The sequence below is a fragment of the Lepisma saccharinum genome, chromosome 20, assembly GCF_977018435.1.
Source record: "Lepisma saccharinum chromosome 20, izLepSacc3.1, whole genome shotgun sequence".
Taxonomy (NCBI): Eukaryota; Metazoa; Arthropoda; class Insecta; order Zygentoma; family Lepismatidae; genus Lepisma; species Lepisma saccharinum.
The window spans coordinates 40,589,492-40,616,972 of NC_139248.1; the positions used below are offsets into that span (position 1 = coordinate 40,589,492).

The window sequence follows — 27,481 nt, forward strand, 5'->3', positions numbered from 1 at the left end:
ATGAAATATTCATGTGTAAAATTATCCAAGATTTATATTACTTATGTTTCAACATAGCTAATTGTTTTTACACAAAAAACATTTTATTACCTAGCTATGTTATTATGAACTACAAGTGTAGTAAATTTTATAAAATTGTTTCATGTGAATTGTTATTTTATATTTCGACTTTGTGAAGCTTCGATGTTTATAATTTTGATTATTAAATCAGTGATAATGTTTCATAATTCACTAACATTATTCACATTTTATTAACAGAGTGTAAACAAAGTGTAAGAAATATTTCAAATGAATGCTAAGATCGAAATATTAATCTGCTTTTTTTCAATGAAAATGTTGAAACTCTTAAGTTATTGTCACAGATCTTACTAACCACAATGAAAAGATTCAATTTGTTTATTATCTTTTGTTCAATAAAGTCAAAAGGGTTGAATTTACAATGTGACAAGTGATTTAGGTTTAGTCTTTATTCACAGAAATGTAACATTGCCTTGTACCAATTTCTTTCGCATTTGCTGAGAGGTTATAGAAAATAAGTTTTTGTATTGAGATTTTATAGCTACACAGAATATATGCATTATCTGGTTGATTTTTGGGTAAAGATAAATAAAATTTAATTGATTAGGTATCTTGGCAAGTTTACTGTCAACCGAACATGCGGGGTTTTGATTTCATCCATTGATTTTTACATACAAAAGTTCATACAAAAGCTGTAACGAGTCTTACTGTAGCTGACTAATATTCCGGATAATATTTTTCAAAGAAATGCAATGTTTAATTTGTTTCCGCAAGGAAGTTTCTAAAGGTTTTCAACTCTCTCTCTGTGCTATGGTAGGAATTTTTGTGATGGACATAGTGACTTTCTGAATTTTGGTGAAAATATTCAATATTCTACTATTTTCTTCTAACTATATTCATCGGGAGGATAAATGTCAAAATTTAACATCATAAAAGAAATAAATATACCTTAATTCTCTACGACAAAAATACTACAAAGGGTTTACAGCGTTAAGACGATCGCCTCCAGATGATGACGTCTTGACCGAGCGCTGTGGCCTGAACCTGAAGATGGTCTTGGTTAAACCCTTTAGCTCGGGCTATTGATGTTCCTTCAGGTTGACAGTGGGAAAGCTGTGGATTGCGACTAATAAAAGAATAAAACAACTTTTTACTGGCCATTCTTTCTTCTTTGTTAAGGCAGTGTGGTAATTCGTATATCTCTGCAATATCAAAGGCTAGCTTACGAACATCTTTGATTGTGAAGCCGAAAAACCTTTCCTCAAATAACAGAATGTGGTCGGCGAGAATTTTTTCCATTTCTGCAGTAAAGGTTGCTTGCCTACCGAAGCACTTATTTGTATTCAAAAACGTATTTTTACTGTAAGCGTGTCCCTTTATTGTAGCCTATGGCACTCTATATACGCGGGCACACTAATTGTCCCCCTACTCACCGTTTCTGTAAGCAGCCACAGCCATCTGCAAATCATCTTCGTTCCATTTCCCATGCGTGCCTCTTTTCGACATCTTGGGAACATAATGAGAGACAGTCCTCCAATTACGTCCTGTCGAAATTTAACAAAAAATATCTCTCCTTACCTAACGTCTTCTAAAATGGACCGGTCCAATTTGGGAAACACATGGTGGTCCAACTTAGCCAACTATTCCCCTAAAAATAAAAAAATATTACGCTACACAAACATACGCAACTAAACCCTAGTTTTACGACATGTAGTTAGTGGTTAATGAATTACACTTTTATAATATACTACAGGACATTTGATTACATACTTCTACTCTACACAACAGCTAAGAACCGAAGCACAATAATTGCAACACTAACAATGAAACACAATAACAGCACTGCTACTTCGTCGAACATCTCTCTTTAGTTGACTGACCGTTGAGTCATTTGCACACGGAAACTGTCGCCAACCAGTAGTGCCAACTCACCTGTTTCAAGTACTCGTCTATAGGCAAAAACAAAGGCGGTCCAATTTAGGCAACGGACCAATTACGGCAACCTTCCCCTTTATCTTTTATCTAGGGCTTGCTTTGATGCTAAGAGAATATAGTTTTCATAAAAAAAATATTATATGAAAATAATCAAATTTTCATTTCAAGGTCACATTATGCTTTGACCTTGCATGTATAAATGTATGTATGTTCCATTTTGTGGGGAACAAACTATGTTACAAAGTTAAATGCAATCTCTGTTTGGTGTAAGTTTCATATTGGGATGACTTTGGAAACAGAAATAAAAAAATAATCTGGCAGAAGAATATGCCTTATTCAATGAAAAGCCTCATAACTCAGTCAATAAAGGGGGAGAAATATCGAATGTCAGGATTAATTCCGTAAAGCTGAATTTTGGTCATAATTCTTCCAATCCACTGACATTAGAAAAAAATCAAACAGAACCTTCTCATAGTCCATCGAATGAGAGTCATGACCAAAGAAATGTCTGTTTATGAAAATTAGTTACTGGGATACACGAGGAAACCTCAGTTCGTAGGTCAGGAACTGAGGTTTTATAAGGGCACGGGGGAAAGGGACGGCGACTTCTAGCACGTATATTGCACTTCTCGTACTGTTCACACAACAGACCAAAATTTAGACAAGGACACATCGTTTGTGGTGAGTTTATCCCGCTTTTATTTTTCTTCTGTTAGATTTGGAGGTTTCAGTATTTTTGCCTTTGAGGCGAACGATGAAGGAATGGTCCTCTAATATGTGGATTTCAAGTTTTTCATTTTCTGTTGCAATTCCCAGAGTTTGATGGCAAGGTCCTCAAAGCTTCCTCGTGATGACACAATAATATCATATTTCGCTGTAGACTCAGTTCATAGCTGATCTTGAACATGCACCTCGTGGACTGTGTCAGTAATAAATACATTCGCATTCCACAAACATTAAACTCATTTACTACACAAATTAACCCCAAAGAAGTGGCACTTGAAATTATTTAAATGCAATGAAATTCATGCATGTACGTACGTTTACCCCGACAGTAGCCTGTGTATGTGCCACGCCTGTAGCCTTTGGTCTTAATTTCAAAAATGAAGAAGAAAAAGAAAAAAAATCACCAAATGATAGCAGAAGGTTGGTTGCATGTGTACAAGGCTGGTCACCAAAATTAAAAGTTATGAATTTTTTAATCTTACCATTTTATTGATATTTTCTAAAACTATATTCCAGCATATTGACAGGGAACAAAATGAAAATCTGAATACCTGGAACAATATCTGATAATATTTGTATTCTGCATATTAGATTATAAGCAGAGATATTCTATGAGGTTTGAATCACTACACACGATAGTGGTCCATCTGGAGTGAATCCCTGTCTAGCCCGAACACGGTAAATTTGCGAAATATATATTGAACAAAACTTGCAAAGTACTGTGCAATGCACAAGAATTAATATTCAGCATAATGAGCAAAAGAAATGTATTCGTGACATGGTAAAGTGGTCGCTTGCGTAATCATCACCACGTTTATAGACTTTTGCTTCCAGTGATCTTGCAGTGTAATCGGTATATACAATGCCTATGTCTGAGATTGTATTTTCATTCAGGGAATTAGACGTCGTGGGTTAGAATACAAACGTTTACTTTTCTTTCTACAAGTATTGTATTGAGATTTATTGTGTATGAAGTGTAGTAATAAAGTCAAACCTTTTTGTTTCAGAATTTCTTCGTAATAAATAATTCGAATCCTTAATTAAATACAGCCATTAAACGCGAGGTAGCTGCCATGCCGAGAAACATGCTGCAAAATGTGATTAGAAGTTTCAGTCAACGAATCCAGTAGTGTGTGGATCAAAATAGGCGAGATGTAATTTCCGCACTTAATGTTGGTGGAAATCTTTTGTTTTTCAATAACAATGCCACGTATGTCTGTAAGACATTTTTTTTTATATACTGTGCCATATAATTTAAAAAATCATCAGGTTTTCACTCCCCACCCTGTATTTGTATTATAAACCTCTTAAATTACAGTTTTAGTAGTTATTATTTCCATGTGTGTCAAATGAAAAGTAAATCCTTTACATGCGTGTAAAGTATTAATTACAAATCGCGGACATTTTCACCAACGAGTTTTTCTGTCACCAGGTTTTCCAAGTTTGTGTCCTTTTGATTTCCAAAGATACCTTGGTACGTAATTTCCACAAACATAAAAGGTATTATTTATGGGTTCATTCATTACATTATTACAATAATACACCATAGAGAACACAAAACACTTTGGGGCTACATATTCATTAAAAATTAATTATAATATTCGGAGGAACAGAACTCGGCCGGTTCAAATCCGGTACCTTTTCTAACGTTGGAAGTGTCCCCGGCACCCACCCAGCGTCGAATGACATGGGTACCTTGAGGAAACCCTGGGGGATAAAGGCGGTCAGGGGCGTGATGCTGATCACATCACCTCCACATCACCTCCACTCACACTCAAGAAAGTGTGGGGCGTTATCCCAAAACCCCCTATACGCCTTCATGGCGTGGTGCTAAGCACAGGGGAGCACTTTCCTTTACTTTTAGGAACAGAACTTTTATATGCGTGGGTCGTTCAATATATAAGTTTCCGTATGCTGTAAAAAATTTTATTTTTAAGATACATTAGAAAACTATACATACATGTGTAGGAAGATCCATCCTCACTTCTCCACATAATCCCCATAGAGATTCAGGCATTTGTTCCACCGTTGCACCAATTTGTCCATACCCTTTGTAAGAGAATCAGGGCTCTGGCTATTGAGCACTATTCTCACATTCCGCTTCACTTCTTCATCTGTTTCGAAACGGTAACCTTGCAATTCAGACTTTAACACCGGAAAATGATGGAAATCACTCGGCGCTAAATCGGACCTGTATGGAGGGTGAGGCAGTCGTTCCCAGTCCAATTCTTCAATTTTGTGTTGTGTTTGCACTGCTGAGTGGGGGCGATCGTAATCGTCAAGAAGAATGACACCATCTCACAGAAGACCTGGTCGCTTATGTCGAATTGCGTTTTTCAGTTTATCCAATGTTTGACAATAACGGTCAGCGTTAATTGTTCTTCCTCGTTCCAAAAAGTCCATAAGCAGAACGCCCTTGACATCCATGCTTCTCCTTATGACACGAGCCCGCGTTTTCCGAACAAGCATTTACTTTTCGCCCTTGAGCGCATGCGCCTTCACGTCTGATAACGAATCGATTGTTGTTCCTTGTAGACGAAGGATGGCCCTTGTCAACCATGTGCTTCTTTTTAATGGCATTGCTTTATACAATATTTTATAGCACATATATATATATATATATATATATTGAACGTCCCTAGTAATACGTATCTAATGGTATATTGATATGTTCACTTAATTACTCAAAAAGCATACTATGTAATAATTTCTCCTGCTTGTTTTGTTTGGTATTTGGTCAATTGTTTCAGTCTGTTATTATAATTATACTTTTTGAAATGTCAAAGCTTGTTCACGGGAATTATTCCCTGTAGCCCTGAGAAAGAAATAACTAGATCAAGAACAAAATTAGAATTATTAAGTATTCTTGAAATCATTCATATAAACAATACAGCTAACAAATATATAACAACGAAGCACTAAAATACCGCCCATAACATTAGTAATAATAAATTCGTACGGACTTTATTGCTTCAGATAGAAAGTACAGCCCGAAAGGACAAAGTGCATGTGTAAGTTGCATATACGTTAAAGAACATAGAGGAGCTTTATTTGAAAAAATCAAACTCACTAACACATATAGTAGCCGCATAAATAGTTCTGCAGATTAAACAGTGTATTACACATTAATATGTATGATTTACTTTTCCATTAGAAATGTGTATATTCTAACGTAATTATTTTCGTTAGTTAGTTCTACACAAGTAATTAAAATATTTGTTGTAATAATGCATACACCTATGGAATAAGACATAATGATACTATTTATAGCAGGAAATTTGTTCAGAGTAGCCAATGTCATATCCTATCATCTGGTAATTTCTTTGCAGCTTCCTCAGTTTATTGCGCATAAATTTTCAAGTTGCATTGTAGTTCAAAACCCACTCTTCTTATACTTCAGTGTGTGGCCCAAACAAAACTATACCCAACGAAGCAAAGTGCGTTAGTATGTTCGATGAAGTACATCTGTAACTTACATGTTAAAACTTTGACAAATGGAGACACAACAGTGCACACATTCCACTGTCCAGACAAGATTTTGAGAGTGTATTTGTCCGCATAGAGGTAGCACATGACGGTTTTCTCAGAATGCTTTGGAATGCAGCTTGAAATTACTGGTGTATAATATCACAACTGCAACTGAGATTTTGAAACTCTTGACAAATTTTAAAGAATAAATCAAAGAACACGTCAGTCAAGAAGTCTCTGACAATAAACCACAAAAACATTCTGATGATAAAAAACTGGCTTATTAAAACTTTATTTTGGATATAGTTTTATTTGGGCGACTCTGTACTATGCATTGTTACATATTAAGGAGTTGGAGTAAAATGGTGCCAAGCCACATTTTGCATACTTATGAAATAAAAATATATTTTTACATGAAAACAAACCTAGAAATTCTTCCGCCACCTGCACTTTCAAATTCAACTTCTCGGAAAAGATAGGGCCTTGATAATGTCTGCCACTTACGTCCTTTTAAATGTCTTTGAAAATTAAAAGAGACCTTTCACTATCCACTTCCTACCCGTTTACTTATATTACGTACAAACAATTTAATTATAACGTTACATAAGCAATCCAATCCTACTCAGAAAATTGTCTTCATGACCTTCCATCTCAACATGGTGTTCCATCTTAAAATCTACAATATTTGGCATCAAGAGTATTTTCCTTAATCCAATCAAGGTAATAGGATACATTGACATAAACGCCAGGATAACTAAGATCGGCACATCCTACGCCACCTGCTGCAACGCCTAAGGAGAAAATTCAAGGAACACAATTACATACATTTATGCATGGATATCTGTTAAAATTGTGAATTTTTATAATACGCAGTAGTAGAAATAACTAATGTTGTGAAAAATGTGTATAGATGGTTTACATACAAATTATAATATCAATTCATTTCCACTTTTATATTCCGAAGATGTAAAGTATATTTTCAATACATATTTAACCCTCGGATGCATGTCACTTTTTTTTTACAACTTTACATATGTGGGGTCAATTTGACCCCAATGCAATTATGCATTGAACTAAGTACGACAGAGTAAATAGTTCAGCTAATATGGTTTATTGATCAATAATTTATCTGAATATAACATAGGAAACAATTACCCTTTTATTATTATTATTATTTAAGAGCCCTCCCAAAAAATAACAATGTATTGACAATTCACTGTTCTACATAATATTGGTAGTTACACTTCGCTCGCAATTATCAGAACTTCAGTTGACCTAAGAAACAGTATTTTAGAGATAACACAATACAGCACTAAATATTATTTTATCTAGAACAAATAAATTTAAAAAAAAATAAAAATAATAATAAAAAAGAAATAAAAAAGAATGCGCCGGCCTCTCATGGCAATTAAATACACCTCACTCGCATTCTGAGCACACCACAGTCACACTGCTGTGGACCTGCACACAGGTTTCCCACATCTTCTGCAACGTTCTGTCGTCTTCCTGTCCTCTTGTCTTGTGCAGACCTGGCATCTTGCTCTTTTCTTTGAAGATCTTTCCTCCAGTCTCTGTGCCTGCCTTACTACGCCGCAAAGTTTCATTGCCTCGGTTACTGGTTTTTTCAGGTTCAAGCTTTGGCACCTCCCCCGCATGTGAGAAAGAATCAACTCATTCTCCAACTCGATAAGGAACATACGGCGTCTGTGACTGACGCCTGATTGGTAATCAGAATGCTCAGACAAGTAGCACGTGTATGCATTGAGAACGCCTACATTGATTACATTATAGAAGAGGGCCACTGGCTTGATTGATTGATTGATTTGTTGTTTTAAGTCCACTTTATGCACAGTAAGGCTAATCGGGACTGGACCTACAGCTTAAAGTGGGATCCAAGAGGGCCACTGGCCATCCAAGTGTCTTGTGTTCTGCAGATGTACGTTTGAAGCAGTTTGTCCATGGCATCTACTCCACTCTTTGTTTGGTTGTAAAACTTTATGATTTGTGGCTTCTTCTTAGAATCATCATCATCATGTGTATGTCATGATGCATGGTTCTGAGTAGAATGACATTCTTGTTTCTCTTCGGCAAGTAGCTTACCAGGGTCTCATTTTCATGGAAGGCGAATTGTGATGTGCAAGGCTGTCTTGTCTTGATATTGGATAGTGCAGGTGGGATATCACGCTTGTTTTTCCTTACTGTTCCGACAATGGTTACATTTTGTAACAGGAGATCGTTAGCCAAGTCATGACTAGTGAAGAATTGGTCAGTTGTGATATTTCTTCCAGAATTCCGAAGTGTGTAGCACAGTTTCTTCACGACGTTGCTGCGGAGGTTCTTTGAACTGGCTCTCCTGGCTGTCGTCCCAAGTAGATTAGACCGTCTTTGGAGTAAAAGTTATTAGCATCGCACAACCAGAAGATCTTGATGCCGTATTTGGCTTGTTTACTTGGCATCTATTGCACGAACTTGCATCTCCCACGGAAAGGCACTAACTATTCATCAGTCGTAAGAAAGACGCCGGGTACCATGATTCTGCGACAGTTTTTGACAAAAAAAGTGTCCACATATATTGAAATGCAGCCATGTGATCAGTCTCCAGACGTGCAGCGCCAGTATGTGTCATCAGATCAGAGTAGTCTTCTGATGTCATCGACACGATTTACTCCAAAGGTTGCTTTGTACTTCGGGTAGGAGAATTAATTGAGAAATAGCTCACGAACAGGAACATCCCAACTTCTCTCAGTTCGCCTCGATACGCGCCAAATACATCTGCGCATGCGCACTTTGCAGTGAGTCATGGCAGGGTGGGTGGTTGACCTTGAGATGATTTAGTTTAGTTTGGCCATAATTGATCATAATATGTAGGATCAATTTCCCTTTATGAATGTTTTCAGGCTGGGGTCAAAATTACCCCACACATGGAAAGGAGGGGTATTGTTAAAAAAACGTTAAAAATGTAATTAAAAATAAATTGTAAGAAATTTATTTATACATGTTCCTATAGCTGAAGTAGCATGGTAAGATGTCACAGAAAATCAGAATTTTTTATTTAGATTTTATTATAATACCAGGAAATAACCAGACAGTGGGGTCAAAATGACCCCACACATGCATCCGAGGGTTAAGGGCGGCCCTCCTCGAAGGCTAACAACCTTGTAGTCAAATGATCCCGGATTCGATACCCTTTCGAGGCACATTGCACAGTGGTTTGGATCTCACTTTAAACTGCAGGTCTAGTCTAGACTAGCCTATCTGTGCATAAAGTGGACTTAAAGAAGCAAACACAATCAATGAAGGGATATTTAACAGCACATAAACGTTAAACGTCGCTTTTAAAATTCAAATTATTATCGTGAGACAAGTGCGAATGATAGAGGAAAACGTGAATTATAAAAAACTATCCTTTATTTATTGAGATCAATTAGAGAATAGAACAAAAATTATCGCCATTTTAATCCATTGGATCATTGAATCCGACATCTTTTGTAGAACACTAATATTTTGACACTGATACTACATAAATTCTTGGGTGCACATAGAACTCTACGAGAAAAACAAGTCAACCCTTGACCTTTCATTCAGTATGCAGTAAAAATTTAGAATTTTTTAATTAAGTAATTAAGTTCACATAGATCTTATACGCAAGACTTTGAAATATATACCCTAGACGAATAAAACACTATTTATAACTTCATTGCTTATTTTGTTTTCTTACCAATTTGTTCCATTGTAACAGGCGACCTTAGCACCTCCACTATCAAGGGACCTCCACTGTCACCCTGAGGAAATAATATTATAATATATAAAGTGGATTTAATGATAAATACGTACGTTTCATAATATGTATTTCCATATTGATAAGTTGATTGATAAGTGAATGTTAAATTACTAGGTGTTCACAAACGCTATCAAGTCACACATTAATACGCAGTATTCAGTTCTTCTCTCCCTTCCTGTAATATTCCCTGTCAAAATACAACCACATGCCAATATTTGGTCAACATTATTCCGTATAAGTTATCACATATGGCCTTCTGGCATTGGTGTTGTGTATGAAAAAGTCATGTCATAGATCAACTATTAATAAGCCTCTTTAGGTTAAGGAAATTCCTTCCAAGGCATCATATTCACAAATAAAGTCAGAGTTTTAACACAACGTATAACTTATATCGTTCTACTAAACAATATTTTAAATATTTATTCCTCTCATAGTATGCGGAAGTACAAAATATAAATGAAATAGGCAGTAGCGGCCATTGGGAGCCCAAAGTAGGGGGAGGGGCAGTTTACTTTTTCTTGATTGACATTAAGAGGTCACAGTGTGGTGACAAGAAATCAAGGGGGTCGCGCAATCAACTGCCCTCCCCACCCTAATTGTCGTCATAATATTTAATATAAATTTTTTGGACAGTTCTACAAATATAAAGTATGCATTACGATATTTCAAACATTAATTTGAAAAGTTAATTCCAATTTGAAATATATGAATATACGTATATGTGATTACTGCTTTGTCAGCAACATGCATATAAATATCACTACTTTGAAAACTTCTTATTGAATTCATATTGATTGATTGGTTGATTTGCTTTATTTTTCTTAGCTTTTTGTGCCACTTTTGGCTAATTTGCGAAGATAAAGATGAGTGATGACATGATGAAATTGATGAATGGACACTCAGAAATATCTATGTCCAAGCCGGAATTCGAATCCGGACCCCCTGGCATCGTAGCGCCATGTGCTAACCACTCCTCCACAGGGCCGGCTTATTGAATGTATAAGTCAATAGCTTCAGGGAACCGTGTTTAGGTGTTTATTTTTTTTCGGGAAATGTGATGCCAGAGTTAAGATTTATATCAATATGATTCCAATATTGCTGCGTAAATGAGTTTTCAATGAACATTGAATTATCTAACTAGGACTGTGGATATTACACTACACTAGGGGACAAATTTCAACTTTCTTTTTTTCTGTATCCTGAATGAAATAACGTGATATTTACTAACTTTGGTTCGATGAATTCAGAGAAAGTCTCAAAATTTGTGTATGACGTCACATTTCCGACATATACATGGTGTCCAAAATGTCATTCAACCGAGACTTTGAACGTACTTAACTTTTGTTCAAAAGACGATAGACATGAACCTTGTATTAGTTATTAACTTTATCTATATTAATATTCTCTAAACATTAAAACGAAAATAATCCTCTGGATGAACGTTCAGTATCGAATAAAAGCTTGTAAGGTGTAAAGAAAAATATTGTGCGAGGGAAAGAAAAACATGGATGAAAGACAGATATGGAGTCGCTTGCAATAGTTTTCGATGCATGTCAATGGTCTCAATGATTATTTATCGAATTGATAAAATAACGATACATTTTCATGCATTCTATGGATGAAAGATTAAAAAATAAGTCAAAGTTTCCAGCGTATATAGTAGCACCGTGCCATGAGGGTGCATTAGAGGATATGGGAGTAATTCAGACGATTTATGGGGATGATCATGCGTATTCATAAAAAAATGTAAGTTTTTTAAAATTACGAATTTTACTGGTCACATTGGTTGTGCCAGAGTGCAGTACCATTTGCGCCGATATCTGGCGATGTTATTCAGTTAGTTTCCAGATGAAATAAAAGATTTGAAATTTATCGTTCAAGAAACTAACCTACCCATCATTTTCTATGTAACGCTATCATTTATATTTGAAAGAACGTTCCTGGTCACGAGAAATGTTCAATTCCACTGTGGTGGATAGTGATTTAGGAATTGGGAATCCCTCACTATGTGGTAACGACTTTAATGTGGAGGGCACATCGGTATCATATGCTTTTATTCTTCGAGGAATAGCCACGCATTACGGTGAGGCAAAAATAACAATGTCACGTGGTTCCTTGGTTCAAACTTTATCATGGACACATCAAAAGGCATTGAATGAATAACATTCTACCAATCTCTTAGTGTTACAGCAGGACTATGACATGTACCACGTGAGGCACATGGGCGGTCTTAGCATTCCAGTGACAACGAAAGTACAGTCGGTACACTATCTTTACACAATCTGTGATGATTTTACATTGGAATTTTGGAGTGCATTGGTCAGAAATGTAACAGAAAGTATTAGGATGATATACACATTTAAGGTTTTTTTTTAGTCGACATAGTTTTTTTATTAATCACAGCACAGTTCACTGTATCACTGCACAAATCAAATGCTGTAAACTAGATGATACTTTTTTGTTAGAATATATTTTATTATCCTTTTCCGTAGCAAAGAGCGTTACAATACACCTCACATACCAACACATAAGAGACGACTGAAGGTATACATAAAAATTTGGCACTGAAATGCTTTGCAGTGTTGCCAGATTACAAGAACACCGGAATTCAGTGGTGTATTCATCACCCATATGATGCTATATATGACGTCACATGTATCTCGAAAATGGTACATTATGGAGAAATGAGTGGTAAATCCGATATCAGCATGGCGAAATTAGTTAAGAACTCATATTCGCTAACTGGGTACGAAATGGCTGTTCCCTAGTGTTATCAATTTGTTTATGACACCCCTCCCCCATCATTTACGTTTCACTCGTTCATAAATAAGGTGATGCATTCTTCCTAGGACCTCCATGTAGTGCTTAGAGAAAAGATAAACTTGTGAACCCTACTTTAGAAAATTGATACACTCACAGAACTAAAATTAAAAAGTAAATTGTGCCTGAAGTATAAAGTTTATGTAACGTCACAGTATACAGAATGTCTTCCTTGCATAAATTCTCTAGAGTACATTATAATGTCTAGGAATATATTTACTTCTTCAAGAGTAACTTCTTCCAACTTCTCAGCAGTGATTGGATCTATTCGATTAAGACTGCTTTGGGAGCAACTTGTTGTGGTATATCTTTCAGAAATCCACTGTAACATACAAAATTGTCTCCACTTAGGTTTAGAATGGTATTGTCATGCATTCTATAGTGTCTACAATCAGGGCTCGGAAACTGATGAAATATCATCTTATTCTCTGGGTCTTGAAGACAATCTTAGACCTGAGTTTCTATCGCAAAAATGGAAGAAAGATTTAATCTGAAAATCTGAATTTGATTAGCATGCTGTATAAAATTGTAAGTTAAGGTACAGATAAAGTTCCCCGTGCATATAGCACCATGCCATAGGGGATGTGAGGGTAGGGCCCGACACATTCTCGATATAGGAATATTTTTTTTGGAGGTGATGTGATCAGCACCACGCTCCGACCACCTTTATCCCTCAGGGTTATCTACAGGTACCCATTTCTTTGAGGCTGGGTGAGTCCTAGAGCTGATTATTATGCTGGAACAAGGCCGGAAGAATTCCGGCCTTAAATCACCCACCCAGAGAATCGAACCTCGACCTCCCGCGTGGCAGTAAGACGCCCAACCGACTTGACTATCATCAAAATATACTCTATAGGGTTAGTATCTTTATTACAATATCGTGAGCCTGAATTCAGAGCCAGACCGAAATCTGGGTTGTTTCATTTGCCGAAATCTCGAATAAACTTGGTAAACTTTTCCGATGGGAAAAATGGCCAAACATGACAGTGAACTGGAGGAAAATGAACCGGTGCTTGATGTAAACAGTACATCATTGCGTTCTTTCAAAGGATCCTTAGTGGCGCGGTGGAGAAAGGAGTGAAAATTTCATCTGTACTGTAATTAATGACTCCAAAATTATTTCTGCAATGCTAGTATGCATGTAAGCCTCAACGGGACAATGTTCTCTGTCATGATTTGTCTAATAAATACATCAATAAATATTCTTCATGATTGTATAGATTGGGTTTGTTGTCCACTTTTTTCAATGAAAGGACGAAGGAAAATAGTTTTAAAAGCATTCCAATGTTCTCTATGATTTGCAAATTTACATTAGATATCACGTACTATATTCGAATATCCAGATCACTTTACGGAGAAAAATGCAATCAAAAGTTTCAGAACGATATTCAAATTGCGCTTACAAAAGAGGCATTTCTAATATGAAGCAAGCAATTCAATGTCATACTCTTGATTCATTTTCAGGCGAGAAACTTCCTGGGATGGTTTCATAACTAGCCTAAATGCTTTTCTTTTTCACAAATGTGATGAACAATGGTGTAAAATGAAAAACCGTACAACTAAGTCTTTTGCTTTTCTTATTATACAGAGCGAACTTACTGTGCAAGTTTCCCCATCATCCGCAAGGGCACAGAACTGGCCCGGCTCCACTTCTTTGTGGGTGTATTTGGACTGCACCACGCAGTTCTCCCTGGACATCGTCTTCACCCTCCCACCCTTGAGGAAGGGCTGGGATGCGCCGTGGTTCTGTAGTCGCCCCCAGCCAGCAATCTGAGCTGGACGTCCATGCTTGAACATCCCTGCCAATAAGCTATTAGTACGTGATGTTCTGTACTCTATTTCAATTAACGACATCCTAAATGAAATCACATACCTGGTCTTAAATCTTGAAAGTAATTTGTAAAATACTATAATATAATATTACATTATATTGTAGTTAAAGATTGGCATAAATTATTAAAGTTAGTGTTGCCTCCTTATTAATACTGTATATTTTTTTATTTTGTACTCTTACATTACTAATTGTGATTTTCTAAATGAAGGTTCTCATTCCACGTAGCATATCGTTGAGCAAACTTTGAAATGATAAAAGATTAGTACTAAATACTAATTTAAGTACGAACAATAAAAATTAGAAGATAAATTACTTTAGTAGTATGGAAATTATACAAGACAATTTGAGTCCAAATGTTCAAATAATATGAATAGTTATTGTGTGAATATGAAAGAAGTTAGATTCATGATATGATAGGCTACTATTCTCGTACTTGCCTAGTCCTATGTACACCTACACACATCCAGAAAGGCAGACAGACATATGCAGACAGAAACAGAGAGAGAGAGAGAAATAAGGTGGAGAAATAGAGAGAGAGAGAGTGAGAGAAATAAGGGGGAGAAAGAGAGAGAGAGAGAGAGAGAAATAAGGAGAGAGAGAGAGAGAGAGAGAGAGAGAGAGAGAGAGAGAGAGAGAGAGAGAGAGAGAGAGAGAGAGAGAGTATCTAAAACTATTTAAGATTTTTAAAATGTTGAGAACTGCTTATCTAAGCAAAAGCTTCCATAATTCTTATTTTCAATAAAAGTTTTTTTTAGTTGCAGAGTATAAAACGGAATTTTGCAGTAGAAGTTCTAAACGTATCATCACGACACTTTCTGTCAGATTATGTAGACACTATAGATTATATTTAAAAAGTACGGGCACCATATTTAAAAAAAATTCTAAACAAATATAAAAAATGTGCAAGGTTACATAATGTTTTCAAGATTGATATCGTAGCGTTCCAACATGAACGCTGGGATCTTAAATAGGGATGTGACTTGCCCCTCCCGATTAACAGTACTGATGGTAGAGACAGCCCTGAAAGGGCAGGTACAAATATCTAAATTAACATTAATATAAACGCATGATTCGGTTTAGACTGAACTGAGCAATGCGAATGGCAGATAAGAACGAAGGATAGGTTACCCTGATTGGTTTAGGAAATAGACTAATAGCTCCTGCTTCCCCGACGATTACCGGCAAAAAGACCTCGTGTTACTTTCATCACACCTTTTAATCCCTCGCTTGGCCTCTCGTCACCTCTAGCCAAAGGCCAGTGTTCTTACAATTTCCTGTAAAAGTCTTATTCTATACATTTCTAATGCAGGATCTGACAAGGTCTGCCATGGTGAATATTTCTTAAACCGAGCGGATACGCTACGATCCCTCCCTTGCAAAACAATTTCCCAAATTGAAATTGTAATCATTAAAATTTTAAATTAAACCTTCTGACATTCCCGAAAATTTAAAAGTATTTTATTGCATGAAAAAAAGGTACATAAAATAAAATAATAAGAATGTTGGAAACCCTTCACCTAAAAAATAAAATTGGTTGAAGAAAGTTGAAGCTCAGAGCTTGACTGCAGATGGAAAGGCTTTTGTTTTTCTTTAGCCACACACAGGGAGAGTCTTTTGAAATCAAAATACTGACGTTTGATCAACATGCGCCAGCAAGTGTTGTTCGCAGGTCCGCGAAGTCAGCGGAAAGTTCAATACACTGTATCATATATGTACACATATATGCCAATGGCTCCTGCGTTTCACATAACAGCACGGATAGATAAATAACGGCAACTTGGCAAGTGCTAACTAAGCGCCTGGCGTGAGCTGAGAAACCTCGAGGCGTTATGTTCGGGGTCTTCCTCGTCATCTGGACGACAGTTCAACAGGCGAGAGAAAATGATCGTGGTAAACACCTATCTCCGCTTGTACTGCTCGGAGGTAAATCACTGACGCACGTGAAGACAAATTAAAACGCACTTGTGGTATTTATAACACGAAAACACTCGAAGTAAAGATTATGATAAATTCACTTGCCATAACGTAGTTTGTTACTTATACACCATATCGTGACGTAAACAAGTTCCTGAACAACCAGAGTTCGTCGCCAGGCGGGGAAATTCCAGTCCAAAGCGGCGAAAGTCCAAACACACTTGAACCCTGGAGTCCTGGGGTACGAAGCACTGTTCCGGGAGAGGCACTGTCCGTGACCGATCGAAATTTCACAGGGGGACCGGGTTCGAATCCCGGTGAGGAAAGTTCTGGAATACAGTCCATCAGATGAAAACACGTTGGCAGTGGGGGCGGTCGAATACCGGGCAATCCATGAAGAGCCACTCCAAATAGCGTTAGCAAGCCCCAAAATATGCGTTGTCCAATGGCTGTCAGTGGGGGTGGGCTGATGATAGGCCTCGAAACTCCAGGGAAAGCACACGCCATTCCATAGGTCCCGCATACCTCATATGCCCTGGAGAGAAAATGCTGCTGGGTGCATGCGTAAACGAGAGTGTACGGTGCCGTTGCATCCTGTATGCAAAAGGTGTCCATGGGTCATGTATTGCCTCAGCCATTCCAAGAAGGGGAACACTAACAGGGACACTGCTGGAATGAAACTGTGTAGAGGTGGCCTGGCAGGTTGCATATCCACAGGGGTGGGGTCTCAACACATTTGGGTCGTTGACTGTACCCGGAAAGTTCCAATATGCCGTTACGATACACTGCCTGGCAGGACAGAGCAAAAAGGGATGTTCATGAAAGATGCTCACGTTTCTTCTTAAGAGGGTTATAGCGTATGGGGGGGTTTGCTCTGTAAATCTACATTTCTTGTGATGTTTAGTATGTTCCGTTTCTGGGTTGGCACGTGAGGTAGGATGTTTGTAGCTGCTTCGCTGGTCCCAATTGATGGTAGATAATAGGGAACAGGGGCGGAGATTACCAAGGGGATAGGCCGTACTGGTTGCATTGAGTGTCGAAAATCCGTGACAGCAACAGGGGGCATTTGGAGGGGGGATTTCAGCTGTCGCTCCGGTGACATAAGCAGCTGGTATCCAAAAGGAGGCTGTGGAGCTCCAAAGCCATCAGGAATGACGCGTTCTTCTTCCGTCCTCAAAAGGAATCGCTGGATTTCTTTTGAAATTCGTGGAACTAGTAGAACTACCGAACAAGGTAGGAAACAGGTAGGACATTGGAAAGTATACATTGCACTCAGTCAGTGTAGATTGAAAATATTAAAAATGTATAAAATAATCGTCTTTTTATACGCAAGTGAAAATCATGAGTAAAGTAAAATGAAATAAATTCCCAATAAATTATGTAAATTATAAAACAAAATTGGAGAGAATGAAAATAAAATAAAAGGCGGAAAATGTACTTTGTCGCCTTAACCTTGTAGCACTGGAAAAATTAATAAGATGAGTTCTTTAAAATTAATATATATAGGTACCCAGTTGCTCGGCGTGGATCGGAGCCGCAGTACGTTGTGAAACACCGTAGCATTGGGCAATCCGTGTGTTTTGAATTTCTGTGTTTACCCATCGTTAGTATGGTGAGTCGGCATCGTTTAGATGATGCCACAAGATGGAGGATAGTTGGAAGGCTCGAGGCAGGCCAATCACAGGCAACCTGTTGTAGGGACCTCGGGGTTCCGAGAAATGTGGTGTCCACGCTGTGGAAACAGTTCACAGAGACGGGAACAGTGGTCCGCCGACGTGGTCAAGGCCGCAAAAGGGCTACAACGCCGGCTGAAGACCGTTATTTGCGACTTCTTGCCAAGAGGGATAGGTCCGCGACAGCAACACAGCTGTCTCGAAACCTGTATAATGCAACAGGGACATCAATTTCACACATAACAGTCGCCCAGAGACTGCATGAAGGTGGGTTGGATGCGAGGCGCCCTGTAGTGTCCATCCCTTTGTCTGTGCAGCACAAAAGGGCCCGGTTATCATGGAGCAGAGAACACCTGTATTGGACGGATAATGATTGGGGGCGCATTCTCTTCAGTGATGAGTCGCGATTCAGTCTGGACAGCGACTCAAGACGTGTCTCATCTGGCGAGAAACGGGGAGTCGATATCGGCCCTCAAACATTGTCGAAAAGGACCACTATGGCGGAGGGGGTGTGATGGTGTGGGCGGGCATCATGGCAGACGGGCGTACGGACCTTCATGTGTTCGATAGAGGTTCTCTGACAGGTCCGCGATACAGGGACGAGATCCTTGCACCCTACGTGCGACTTTTCCGCGGAGCATATGGACCGCATTTCATGTTTATGGACGACAACGCCCGTCCACATAGGGCGCAGTTGGTGGATGAATACCTTCAATCAGAGGATATTCAACGATTGCCGTGGCCTGCGATGTCCCCTGACCTTAATCCCATAGAACACGCCCTTGGACGCTCAATTGCAACCCTCCAACCAGCTCCAACAACCATCGCTGAGCTCAAGTGTGCCTTAATGTGAGAGTGGCTGCGGTTGCCACAGGAATTGCTAAGGACCCTCGTACACACTATGGATCGCCGATGCCAGAGTTGTATTGCTGTAGGGGGCGATCATACGCCCTATTAGACATGTTTTTTTGGCCTCACTGACAGAGCGTCGGTCAGCTGCTGTGCTGGACATTTGGCATTTTTTGGTTTTTATGGGTGGCGGTTGTACCATTGTTTGTTTTCTCATCTATTGTTTTGTTCTGGGATGATATTGTGGCCACATTTGGCGTTATTTCGTTGTTATCTTTTGTTTTTGCATTAAAAACCATTTGTCCCTTTAATTGTTTTCACCATTGTATAATAAAGTAAGAACAATAAAAGAAACCAAAATAACTATGATTAAGTATTGATAAATGTATATGGAGTAAAGGTGTACGGTATAAATTATAACCCGTGGTATCAGAACAATAACCCAACGAAATCCATTAACGTCATGTCAGAAAAGTCGAAGCATTGTAAAAATAAGGAATTGATGGAAAAGAAAACTATAATTAACCCAAAATTTGGTAACGTTACAACTGTTAAAGGGGACCAAGCCAAGAAAGTATGTTCTGGATCCTTGATATATAGTAAATAGTAAATAACATGGCTCCGATGAAGTAAGGATCAATATTGACTAAATATACAGAATAAAATGGATTATTAAGGCAAAAGCAGCATAGTCACGCATTTTTAACGCTCACTAGTCAAGGATGGTTTGCGCCTGCATACCCCTGAAATATAGCATATATAAACAGTTAAAAAAAAATATTTCAAATTACAGCGACGGAAAAATTGGATAAAATAAATGAAAACTGTATTGCGCTGTAATCAATAATAAACTGATCTAAAGGGAATAAAATTGCCTGTGAAATTTGGGTTAAAGCTTGACCAGTTATGTAGCGCAGTAGGCACGGTCCTTGCGAATAGGCTAGTGCATATTTAGGCGACGATATTCTAAGACCAGCTGGTGGTACGTAATACCTCTATTTTGCCGTTAAAATAAGTGTCCTGTGCTTACTGAGTATCCATGAAGTTAAATAATCCCCACAATTGCATTTGCATAGAAACAGTTGCTAAATAAATAATAAGAAAAACGGTACTAAAATAATGATAGAAGTTCCGAACTAAAGTAACTATTTCGAGTTCTTACAGGATAGAATTTATTGCATCGTGAACGTTTGGAACTAAATAAACTGTAATATGAAATATGTACTTTCTAAGTTTGAATAATACATTTTGGATGAAAAATTATGGTGTTAACTCTAAAAAAGGGGGAAAAAATTAAAATATAAACTTTTAAAACCTGGGAAGCCGGTGTTCAAAGGTTGGCCACTGGCCGGATCGTCGCAACTAAATGTCACAATGTACGTCTGTTTTAGCCTCTAGGCGCTATTTAGGAATTCAACATTGAAAACCAATACATATTATGAACAAACTAAAATTTAAATTAAAAAAAAATACATTTTCGATTCCAAATTTGCAGGAAACAGAAGAGAGAGAAATCGGACTGTTCAAATTTGATGCTTATCCGCCGTAGACCTCGATTCACTTGGTCTGTTAGACCCGCCGCGAAAGGAGATATTCTTTTTTAAGAGAGAGCTCTACGTCTCCATTCACTCTTCTGATTATCGGGCTAAATAGGGCAAAACAAAATATAATATTACGACTTTCATGGTCGTTTTGTGGTTAAAAAGCCATCCAATCGGATCCGGAAACTGTGGCCAATCGTTATCGGCCTAGAAAGAGACTGTAGCACTTGTCATGGTTCATTGCGTTAAACCCAGGTGCCTAAATATGCCTCAACGACAATGAAAATAAAGCAACTTGATTTATGACTTAGGATAAACTTAAATATAAATGCAAGTATTCTTATTATACAATTAATTTAAATTTGGCATTAAAATAATCTGTAATCCCATAAGTAATTATTTTGCATTCTAAAAGCACGAAGTTCCCTGGCTATGAAAGGAAAGTCACGTAAGTTAAAGTTAAATATGCTGCTATGGTGTTTTAACAAACTAAAAGTCATGCAGACTAAGTCATTCTTATGTCATTGCGCTACAATGACAGTGTCATTCCTCTAGCTACGGGTACCTTTGTGTACACAATTAATTCGTAGGGAAAGACATAATTAACCTTAAAACTAATGGGAAGCGAGCGTCAATCTTACTACTATTAGTAGCGGACATCATTGCTCCATTATTCCTTAAAACATATACCGGGTGGTCCATTTGTAATTTGGGAATTTGATAGTATGGAATATCGCATGCACAATGCATCCAATCGAAAAATTGCACAGAAAAAAGTTTGATACTAATGAGGGGGTAAGTCAATGCCGCAAAAAGTTTTCCGGCACTACCCTCTTAGGGGGGTTGGGGTAAATGTGAAATTTCAAATGGAACACCCCCATTCGTCTTACATATTTGGATTCCCTGTTGAAAATGAAGTATTTTGTTCGAAAAATTTTGTAAAAAAATTGTAACCTTCGAACATTTATAAACATTTTGTAGTTTCACTTTCATTTTGTTCCCTTTATGTAATATCAGTTTTGGTTTCCGTTGAGAACATTGCAAAAACGAATTTTATTCAAAAAATGTGTGCAAAGAATTCGGCAAAAGAAAAGTGTTGGCAATTTATGTTTTTGTGTAACAATAAATAATATTAATTTGTTCCAACTCTTTGGTTTCAAGGAACAATTTCATATGAACAACAAAATTAAGTATGTTACTACAAATTAGTTATCATTTGAGGTACACAAATAAATGTTTTAAGGAGCAAGTGTTCAAAATGATGACAGTTCTTTTCAATGCATTTCAACGGTCATCATTTTGAACATTTGCCTCTTAAAACATTTATTTGTGGGCCTCAAATGATAACTAATTTGTAGTAACATACTTAATCTTGTTGTTCATATGAAATTCTTCCTTGAAACCAAATAGTTGGAACAAATTAATATTATTTATTGTTACACAAAAACATAATTGCAAACAATTTTCTTTTGCCGAATTCTTTGCACACATTTTTTGAACACAAATCGTTTTTGCAATGTTCTCAACGGAAACAAAACTGTTATTACATAAAGGGAACAAAATTTAACAGAAACTACAAAATGTTTATAAATGTTCGAAGGTTGCAATAATTTACAAAATTATCAAATTTTTATCTGTGCAATTTTTCGATTGGATGCATTGTGCATGCGATATTCCATACTATCATTATAAATGAACATCCGAGTATATACAGGGTGATTGGTAATTCGACCTATTCCTTGAAAGGGGTTATAATAGAGCACATTTGCAACAAATTTGACCCTATGCACCGGGGGTCGGAAATCAATGGGTTTCGAGTTTGCAGTTTGTAGATTTTCGTGACATATTCCGACTTTCGACAGAAAACTAATAATTGTGAAAAATCTACTACACCCTGGACACTTAATCGACACGTTGCTAACAGCTGACGAATGAGTGACTACTGGGGACAAAATTTATGCCCAAAATTCCCATACCCACAGAAAGAAACAGTCATTGGTGCACACGTTATGAAGAAACTTGGAAATTATCGTTTAAATCTAAGAGGATTACTCAAAAATTGGCAACACACTTAGCGTAAAAATTACGGAAAAAACTTCCTCCTTTCATAAGCTCTCCAAAAATATACAAATGTTGTCAACTGGCACACGGGTTGGGGAAAAATCTGAATAATAAGCGGAGAAGGCGCGTTGTAGACCTCTTTGTAATGTGAAAAGAAGTTGTTAGTTGTGAGAAATAAAGGGACGAAAATGAGTGAAATAATAATGTTATTTACCATTCTCATGATTCCAGGTTGTCAGAGTTAACTGTTAAAACAACTACAAATCCTGTTCAAATTGCCTCCCCGGTTACGTATGCAAGCACGCAGCCTGCGGCGTACTTCAGACACAGTCACTCGCGTTGACACTCTGTCTCTTATGTCTCAAGTCTCTCTATCAACTCTTCTTGGGAATCCACTGGTGTACTGTAGATTAACTCTTACATGTGACCCCAAATGTAAAAGTCGCATGCTATTGAGGAGGGATATCCTGTCAGAAGGATGGATTTTTGTCGATTTTTACTACATACCGACACTGAAGACCCCCATCACCTGACAAGAATTCTGTGGACGGACGAATCCAAATTCGACCTCGATGGTATTACGAATTTCTATAATGCTCATTTTTGGGCCCCTAAGGGTCATAACCCAAGAACATCTAAAGATAATTCTCACCAGAGAAAATTCTCTAAATGTGTGGATGGGAATCATCCACAATCATGCGATCGGGCCATTCTTTCTGCCACATTACCTACGAAAACAGCCTAAGGAAAGAATTGACGACGCTGCTGGAGGATGTGCCGCTCGCGACAAGATGGGGTATGATTTACCAACATGATGGCTGCCCAGCCCACTATTTCCGGGGTGTGCGACAGTGGCTGGACGACAATTATCCCATGCAATGGATTAGTCGAGGCGGCCCGAAACCCTGGCCGGCGAGGAGTCCGGATTTGTGGCCATGCAACTTTTGCATTTGGGGCCACATGAAAGAGTTAATCTACAGTACACCAGTGGATTCCCAAGAAGAGTTGATAGAGAGACTTGAGACATAAGAGACAGAGTGTCAACGCGAGAGACTGTGTCTGAAGTACGCCGCAGGCTGCGTGCTTGCATACGTAACCGGGGAGGCAATTTGAACAGGATTTGTAGTTGTTTTAACAGTTAACTCTGACAACCTGGAATCATGAGAATGGTAAATAACATTATTATTTCACTCATTTTCGTCCCTTTATTTCTCACAACTAACAACTTCTTTTCACATTACAAAGAGGTCTACAACGCGCCTTCTCCGCTTATTATTCAGATTTTTCCCCCAACCCGTGTGCCAGTTGACAACATTTGTATATTTTTGGAGAGCTTATGAAAGGAGGAAGTTTTTTCCGTAATTTTTACGCTAAGTGTGTTGCCAATTTTTGAGTAATCCTCTTAGATTTAAACGATAATTTCCAAGTTTCTTCATAACGTGTGCACCAATGACTGTTTCTTTCTCTGGGTAGGGGAATTTTGGGCATAAATTTTGTCCCCAGTACTCACTCATTCGTCAGCTGTTAGCAACGTGTCGATTAAGTGTCCAGGGTGTAGTAGATTTTTCACAATTATTAGTTTTCTGTCGCAAGTCGGAATATTTCACGAAAATCTACAAACTGCAATAACTCGAAACCTATTGATTTCCGACCCCCGGTGCATAGGGTCAAATTTGTTGCAAATATGCTCTAGTATTGCCCCTTTCCAGGAATAGGTCGAATTTTCCAATCACCCTGTATATACTTCCTCACTCTCTTATATTTCATTACCGGTATTTCTGTGCGTACAACTAAAACACATATTATTATTTCTTAGCTCGAACATTTAATCAACGAGCTGGTTATACTCTAACCGAATGGTAGCGTTATTCTGACTACTTACGCCAGCGCAGTAGCGGACATATATTTGCTACTCTGTTCCTAGAAATATAATTATCGTTTCGTTTTTTCACATATTAACTTTACTTTAGTAAAAAAAATATTCCTTAAATAAGGTAAAATAAAAAAGTGCAATGCGACTGACTCATGCATTTTCTCGCTACAATTATTAGTCTCAAGGCTCTCATCTTCAGGAGCGAGGAGATTTCAGTCATTTAAACTACGAACTACGAGTAAGGTTGTTTTATTGTGTTTCGTCTTTTAACTTTGTTTATAATATAGACAGGTCTTAATGCATTAAAGTGAGACACCATGTTTGGAAGGCTCAAAATGGGATGTAAAATTTAACCAGTAGCAATACTGTATGGACATGTAAACGATTTTGGCTCTAACGTAAAAGAAAGATAATTCAGAATTATTAGAATTCTTAAACTTGCATATTTAGTCTATAACCGCAGATACTCTTTCTTACAACTAACGCTATTTCCTGCCTGACGTTTTACCTTTCTTGCTGGTGGCTTTTCTGTTTTAAATTTGTTAAAACTTGACTATTTAAAAGATAATTATTATTTTAGTCTCGTTATTTTACTTTTGGCCTGCTGATAATCGTTCATTTTGAGATCGACCATCAAAAATAAGATAAAGTACTCTATAAATATGCGATAATTAACTTTATTTTACACTAAACTTCATTAGAAACTCGAGCATGCAATATTTCATTCTCTCATTTCATTCTAAAATACGCTTAGCGTATTGCTATGGCAAAGATTAAAACTAAAACCGTTAGTTGTTTAACCATAAACATTCTACGATAGCAAAATGCATTTCCAGGATTTTGGTCATGATCCAATATCCGAGGAAAATACTTCTTATTTGTGCGCAACAAAATCTTGTCGTCGACGTATTCATTTTCGCATAAAATAAATATTCTCTATAACTTTGCGCTAAATACAAAACTTTGCTAATATGAAAGTTTACCTTCTTCTTGAAGATGAAATTATTTTTTGTGACGGTATCTTTGTGTATTTAGCTCGAATTTTTTTTTCGCATATTTATCAATTTTTTTTTTTTTAAATTAATGCCTTGATTAAAGTTATTTTGTGCACACTTTATTTTACCACCTGGTTTGAGATGTTATTATGTGAGAGTTAGTGACTTGTTTTCTTCTTATGAATCTTCTTAAACTTGTGCTATTGTTATTTGAAATTGTTAAATACTATGTGTAAAATTTTCCACATGAAGTTTAAAGTATTGAAAATTCAAAACTATAAAAATTCTAAACAGGGGTATTAAGATATGAATACAACAGTTAAGAGAGAAAAAAATATATATAATCAACAAAAAAATATCATTAATATGTGAGAAACGTTCGCACCGTGTATACTGCTCTCTTAATTTTGTATATCTATCCTATTAAGTTGGCTTTGCCTAACTAAGGTGATTGAAACATAAATATATATATATAGGGTGTCATTTTAATGGCGCCCACGGACCACAGATTCGTATAGAGCACATCAAACCTACAACTTTTCTCAGTAACATTTTCCTCGTTGGTGTGTCGATTCGACGCTACAGCCGTTCAAAAAAGACCGTTTTGCCGCCTGGATGCTGGCAACCCAACACAACATTTGATCGTATCTGTGACGTGATTTCCTGCGGCGAAACAGCTCACGGCAGGATTGCAAGGAACACACAAATTTTCTTAAAAATGAGAAACTACCAACCACATTATTAGCTGTAAAACCAAGCGAGAAACGCGTCCAGAAGACCGAACATCATAGCCTACCAGTCAGAAGATCAGCAGTCATCTCAGGGGAATAGGGAAGTGAACCAACGATATGAGAAATGGTAAAAAACGTATTCAAAATAAGGTGTTAATATCGGATTTTGTCTCAGCCTACATGTCAAATATTAACAACAATAATTTCTATTGGAGTTGCAGCTTACATGTGGCTGTTTACGCCCAGCTACATGTCAAATATTTGCAAATTTCGTTGTAAAGTTGATAGCTACAGGTTTGTGTCCAGATGCCTTGTGGTACTTTTGTGCTTATAACGGAAGTATCCGAGGTTCATGTTGTTACATTATGGCTAAAACACGTACAACCACAGTAACAACGTAATGATTAATCAGTAACGAATATACTGCCATGTTCACAGTTGCAAACTATTACATGTGTATCTGGTGCATAGATAAACACAGTCGTCAGAGACCTTGTATTTCTACTACTTATATCCCTGTATTTTCAACCATTTTTGCCACTTGCCTCATAATGCCGTGAATATACAATATATTGGGCGTTACCCTCACACCCCCTATACGCCTTCATGGCGTGGTGCTATGCACAGAGGAACACTTTACCTTTTTTTTTATTATGTGTTGCTTATATTTTGAATTTTGAGTTCTTTCATTTGTATTTTGTCATCTGTTCAGTGTGTCACAGACAACTAGTATCAGAAGAACGAAGTGGATAGACTAAATTGTAGATGCTAACTTGGTAACTAGATTTGCAAATATTTGACTTGCAAGCTGAGACAAAATTCGATATGACCACTTCCACTTGAATTCTATTTTCTTTCTATCATTTTTCGTATCGTTTGTTTACTTCCTGTTAGTTACAGAACGTGTTTTCTCGTTTTGTTTTACGGTACATAATATGGTTGATTTTAGCTATGTCATTTTTCACAGAACATGTGTGTTCCTGGCAATCCTGTAACGCATCGCTTCACAACGGGATATAACGTCACAAATCCTATCAAATGTTGAGTTGGGTTGCCAGCATTCAGGCGGCAAAACGGGCTTTTTTGAACGAATGTAGCGCCGAAACGACGCTCCAACGAGAAAAATGTTACTGAGAAAATTTGTTTGTTTTGATGTCCTCTATGGTCCGTGGGTGCCATTAAAATGTATATATACTCGTACGTGTACGTACTCTTTTATATTACTAAAGCCTATTCTATGGCTTAAAACATCTTACACTCTG

General features: G+C 37.4%; 1 protein-coding gene across 1 annotated transcript in view; it reads right to left on the minus strand.

Moving 5' to 3' along the window:
* Positions 1–4,591: 4,591 nt before the first annotated feature.
* Positions 4,592–27,481, minus strand: part of LOC146003243 (mast cell tryptase-like) — a 31,852-nt gene continuing 8,962 nt past the window's right edge. Inside the window, exons 5-7 of the mRNA XM_083141419.1 lie at positions 14,348–14,547; positions 9,866–9,929; positions 4,592–6,938 (exon numbers count right to left, since the gene is read on the minus strand). Coding sequence (XP_082997545.1) covers positions 6,817–6,938; positions 9,866–9,929; positions 14,348–14,547 — 386 coding nt within the window. The 3' untranslated portion in view covers positions 4,592–6,816. The remainder of the gene's footprint in view (positions 6,939–9,865; positions 9,930–14,347; positions 14,548–27,481) is intronic.